Raw genomic sequence first — 6,003 nt, forward strand, 5'->3', positions numbered from 1 at the left:
GACCAGGCTGGCCTCGAACTCAGAAATCCGCCTGCCTCTGCCTCCCGAGTGCTGGGATTAAAGGCGTGCGCCACCACGCCCGGCTAAAACTACTTGTTTTATAGCTTTTTAAAAGGTTAACTGGATGGGTTACATGCAGATATTATTAAAACTTAACTCTTTTGTCATGCGAAAATAACTTTTATCTTTACCAAGGAATCTGAAGAGAAATATAAAGCTGATAGAAAGAAGTGGTTAGAAGAAAAAGCTGTCCTTACCACTCAAGCGAAAGAAGCGGAAAATCTACGAAACAGGGAGATGAAAAAATACGCTGAAGACAGAGAGCGCTGTTTAAAGCTACAGAATGAAGTGGTCGGTAGCAATGATTCTTCTTTCCCCCTTGGTTTGTTAACATTATTTTTGTGAGCTAGCCCTCCCACATTTGCTCGTGACATCCGTTCTTGTGTTTTCCCGCCTCTTCTCACTTCGTTTAGCCACTTGGAAAATGCTTGATTGTGTCTCTCTGATTGTTAAAGATGCGTAACAGTTCCCATGTTTACTGGCTGCCTGTACTTTCATCTTTAGTAAACTGTTCTCATGAGCCCAAATGGGGTTTGTTTGAGTTTTAATGTTGTTTGTGTATGTGTTTACTATTTTGAATTCTTTATGTTTAGGTAGTAGTCATCTTGTGAGATGTGTAGCTAGCCAGGATCCTGTATGTTCTCGAGTCACTTGATTATTTCCTTTAGTGTATGGAGGCTCTTTACCTTTTTATAATACTGTTTATCAGTTCTTGAGATTATTTCATGCACTAATGGAGAAAGACTTTGCCTATGGTTATATTTTATAGTGTTTCAAAGCTGCAGGCCTTTTGATTCACTTTGAGTTTATTTTTGTGTAGATTGAGAGAGACAGTCTTAGCATTTTTATTCTGCACTTTGTTATCCAGATTCCCTGGTGCTGAAGTGGCCAAGTTTGCCCATTTAGTATTTTAGTATCTTTGTCAAAAATACGGTGTTGGTAACTATGTGAGTTTAAGTCTGTGTCATCTTTGTCCTCTTTTTTTGCTCCCTGTGGAAACACATGTGTGTTGCTATGCTGTTTGTACTTATGCAGTACTAAGATGGCACTGTCTTAGGTATGGCTTTGTAGTGTGACCTGAGATTTCTCCAGTTTGCTCCTTTTGCTGAGGATTGCTTTGGTCATCTCTCATCTTTTGTAATAAAGTTCTATGTGAATTTTAGGATTGATCTCCCCTCCCCCCCCATTTGTGAAGAGTGTCATTGGAATTTGAAGGAAGTTGTATTAAAACTGTAGATTATGTTTGGTGATGTGGCATCGTACAATGTTAGTTCTGCTGACACTTAAGTATGGAGGTCTTTTTGTGTTCTAGTGTTTTCAGTTTCTCTGTGTTTGAGCATTTTCATTGCAGAGGGCTTTCACTTCCTTGGTTAGGTTTAATTTTAGTTTTTATTTTTCTTTAAAATCATTGCAAATGGGATTGTTTTTCTATTTTTCCTTTTCACTCTGTTTATATTTGATAAAAGCAAAGGCTCATTTGTATGCTGCTACTTGAACTTTGTTCAGGACCTAGATCAGTCCTAAGACTTTTCTCTATGGTCTTATGTACAGAATCGTATTGTTTGCTAGTAGGAATAGTTTGACTTCTTCCTTTTCTATTTCCATATTTCTATTTTCATATCTTATTTCTCTTGGTTTATTGCACTGAGACATCTAGTCTTATTGAATAAGTGGAAAAAATGGGCATCATTGTTTTTATAACATTTTGCTCTGCATCCATGTTCACTATGGAGATTGTTCAATAATTTTTTTCTCTACGTCCTTGTTTGGCTTTGGTATAAGTGTAATACTGGCTTTGTAAAATGAGAAAATTTAAAATTTATCCTTTCTGGTCTATGGATAATTTAAGGAGCATTGGTACACACATGTGCTCTGCCTGCTTGCCTGCCTACCTGTCTGTCTGTCTCTCTAGCTTTTTTTTCTAGATTTATGAGGGCTGGAGAGATGGCTTAGTGTTTAGAGCACATACTCCTCTTGCAGAGGATGTGAGTTCAAGTCCCAGCATCCACATGATATCTCAGAACTCCCTCTCTCTAACTCTAGTTCCAGGGGATCAGATGCCTCTGACTTCCAGACTCCTCAGGTACTTGTACTCATGAACACATACATAAATATATTACAAAAATGCATTTATTTTTGTTTTATGTGTATATCTTTTTTTTATTGGATATTACATTTACAATTCAAATGTTATCGTCCTTCCCGGTTACCCCTCCAGAAACCCCCATCCCATCCTCCTTCCCCCTGCTTCTATGAGGGTGCTAACTCACCCACTCCCCCTTTCCCTCCTTGGCATTCCCCTACACTGGGGCATGGAGCCTTCTGAGGACCAAGGGCCTCTCCTCCCATTGATGTTTGCCAGAGCCATCCTCTCCTACATATGTGACTGGAGCCATGGGTCCCTCCATGTGTACTCTTTGGTTCCTGGGAGTTCGGGTTGGTTGATATTGTTGTTGTATTTTGCTTGTGTGTCTGTATGTATACCATCTGTTTCTGGTGGCTGTGGAGTCAGAAGAGGGTGTGAGATCCCCTGTAACTACAGTTAAGAGACAGTAATGAGCCACAGTGGCAGTCCTGGAAATGGAATCTGGAGCCTCTGTAAGATCAGCGAGTGTCTTAGCCACAGTGCAGTCCCCGAGTGTGAGTTCTAGACCTGGTGGAGTTCAGGTTTGAATCCATCTGCAGTTAGGATTTTTTAGTTGGGAAACTTTATAATTGCTTAACTTTTATTTCTTGCTATATTTCTCATGTTTATTTTATTTAAATAGTTTATATTCTCTTCCCATGTATCAAGAAATGTCTCTGCTTATGTATTTTCTAATTTAGAATATAGTTTTTGAGGTATGCCTTAATCCTATTTCATTGATGTCTGTTGTATTATATACCTTTCATTTTAAAATTTTCTCTCTTAAATTTGTATTTTTTACTCTTAATTTGGTTAGTTAGCTAAGGGTTTGTCAAAGCTTGTTCGTATTATCTGCTCAGGTTGGATTTGGCTCTCCCTCTCTTCCTTCTTCACCTTTCTTTTTCTTTCCCTCCCTCTCTGCCTCCTCCTCTTTCCCACTAGCAAATGACTTGTTTTTTAAATTACATCTATTTAGTGTCTATGTGCGCTTGCATATATGTGCATACATGCACATAAGCACATTCTGCAGCTCATGTGTGGAGGTCAGAGGACATCTTGAGGGCATCAGCTCTCTACCTCTATGATGTGGATTCTGGAGTTTGAACTCAGGCCATCAGCCTTGCCAGACATGCTGAGACATCTCATGACCTTAGTTTTCAGGGTGTGACATTGAGTTTTCGCTCATTTATTTATTTATTTTTGTGCTGGGCCTTACACATGCCATTCTGATCTAGGATAATATAAGATCACAAAGTAGTTTTAGTTTGCATTTCCTCAAGTGCTGTGATTGTGCCTGATGCAAATTTCAATTTGAACACTAGGTGTTCCTTCTCCAACTTGCAGATGACAGCTTTATTGCTGCACTGCCTTTCCAAAGCTGTGTGTCTCATCCTGTTTATGCCTTTAGGTGATCTTTCATTGGCCTCCTGATGATCTGACACTGGCCAAGTTCCTAATCTCACACCTGGATAAGGCCTCTGGTATCGTGGGTTGATAATTGTCTCACCCTTGAGTGGTCCCTGCCGATGGAAGCCCCTGACTTCTGTATTTTACTGCAGATAATAGCTCAGACTACATTTCTGCCTTTGAATACTGTGCTTTTCTGATTCAGTTTCCTCCTTCTGGCTAAAGGTGTCCTGTGGGCCATATTTCAGTGAGTAGCTCTGGTTTTCCAGAGTGTGGTTCATAGAGGGCCTAGGGTGGCCAAACTGGACTACACAGGGCTTTTTAGAACTGTTTTTATTTTGTTTCGTTTGTTACTGTTCTGGTGGGTATGTCAAGAGGAAAAAGAGGCCACTGCCTCCTTCCTTTGCTGAGGCCATGAGTGCCCTTGACAGGACTTTTGACTCCCTTTTCCCTTCTCTCAAGTGCCTGTTACAGAAAGTACAGTGCAGTGTTTTCTGAGGATAGTTTAAGCTGTCGCCCTGGCCCTATGCCTACATTTCCTTGTGGTGGCCTCTGGTCTTTTTGTTCTGGAGAGATGTCTACTTTCCTCTGCAACTGAAACTCGAAATTTTCAGTGTTGACTGACTTACCTTGTAATAATAGCTGCACCAACTCTTTTCAGGTTATTCCCCAGAGATGCTAGCAGTTTCCACATTTGGATATTCTATGTGCTTTGATCTAACACAGTACTTCATACTTGTTTGAACCTGGCACAAATGAATTTTTTAATGTTCATTTTTCCTTGGATTTTTTTTTTTTGCTAATTTTCTTTTATAGGTATGTGTATTCTACATGTATGACTGTGTAGTGTGAATGTGCCTGGTACCTTCAGAGGCCAGAGGGTATGTTGGATCCTCTGTAACTAGTATAACAGATGGTCATGAGCTGCTTTGTGAGTGCTGGAAATTGAACCCAAGTCCTCTAGAAAAGCTGCCAGTGCTCTTTTTTTTTTTTTTTTTAAATCCCCTCCTTCCCTTCCGCTGCCCCTCTCTCTTTCTTAAACTTCACATTTTATTCCCCTCTTGGTCTACCCTCCAACTGTTCCACTTTCCACATCCCATACCTCCTTCTCATGCCCCTGTCTCCATGAGGATGTCTTCACCCTTCACCCCACAACTCTTACACAACCAGACCTCTAAACTTCCTGGGGCCTCCAGTCTGTTGAGGGGTGTAGCTTCTCAGGCTAAACCCAGACCTGGCAATCCTCTGCTGTATATGTGTTGGGGGCCTCTTAGTAGCTGGTGTATGCTGCCTGGTTAGTGGTCCAGTGTTTGAGAGGTCCCGGGGGTCCAGATTAATTGAGACAGCTGGTCCTCCTACAGGGTTGCTCTCCTCCTCAGCTTCTTCCAGCTTTTCCCTTATTCAACCACAATTTGTGCAAGGTGACAAATATGGATCTATTTTCATTCTACATACAGACAGCCAGTTATACCAGCACAGCACCATTTATTGAAGATGCTTTCTTTCTTCCATTGTATATGTTTGTCTTCTTTGTCAAAGACCAAGTGCCTGTAAGTGTGTGGTTTTATTTGTGGGTCTTTAGTTCTATTCCATTGATCAATGTGTCTGTCTCTGTAACAATACCATGCAGTTTTTAATCACTATTGCTCTGTAGTATTTAAGCTTGAGGTCAGGGATGGTGATTTCCCCAGCCATTCTTTTGTTGTTAAGAATTGTTTTCACTATTCTTTTTCTGCTTTTTTGTTTTTGTTTTTGTTTTTTTGCCTTTCCAGATGAATTTGAGAATTGCTCTTTCAATGTCTTTGAAGAATGTGTTGGGATTTTGATGGGGATTGCATTGAATCTGTAGACTGCCTTTGGTGGGATGGCCATTTTTACTGTTAGTACTGCCAATCCATGAGCACGGGCGATCTCTCCATTTTCTGAGATCGTCTTTAATTTCTTTCTTGAAAGACTTGAAGTTATTGTCATACAGATCTTTCACTTGTTTGGTTAGAGTTACCCCAAGATATTTTATATTATTTGTGGCTATTGTGAAAGGAGTTGTTTCTCTAATTTCTTTCTCAGCCTGTATAAAGGAGGGCTACTGATTTATTTGAGTTAATTTTTTTATCCAGCCATTTTGCTGAAGTTGTTTACTAGCTGGAGAAGTTCTCTGGTAGAGTTTTGGGGCTGGCTTATGTATACTATCATATCATCTGCACATAGTGATACCTTTATTTCTTCTTTACCAATTTGTATCCCCTTGGTCTTTTTTTGTTGTCTTATTTAGCTAACACTTAGAGTAGTATATTGAATAGATATGGGGAGAGTGGGAATCCTTTTCTTGTCCCCGATTTTAGTGAGATTGCCTCAAGTATGTCTCCATTTAATTTGATATTGGCTGTTGGTTTGCAGTAAATTGCTTTTAT

General features: G+C 40.0%; 1 protein-coding gene across 3 annotated transcripts in view; it reads left to right on the forward strand.

Annotated features, from left to right (window-relative positions):
- Positions 1 to 6,003, forward strand: part of Kif20b (kinesin family member 20B) — a 55,321-nt gene that overhangs the window by 38,143 nt on the left and 11,175 nt on the right. For all 3 annotated transcript variants that reach the window (XM_021152144.2, XM_021152143.2, XM_029472898.1), the window contains exon 25: positions 196 to 351. In XM_021152144.2, the coding sequence (XP_021007803.1) occupies positions 196 to 351 (156 nt within the window). The remainder of the gene's footprint in view (positions 1 to 195; positions 352 to 6,003) is intronic.

This window comes from Mus caroli, chromosome 19 (assembly GCF_900094665.2).
Source record: "Mus caroli chromosome 19, CAROLI_EIJ_v1.1, whole genome shotgun sequence".
Lineage (NCBI taxonomy): Eukaryota > Metazoa > Chordata > Mammalia > Rodentia > Muridae > Mus > Mus caroli.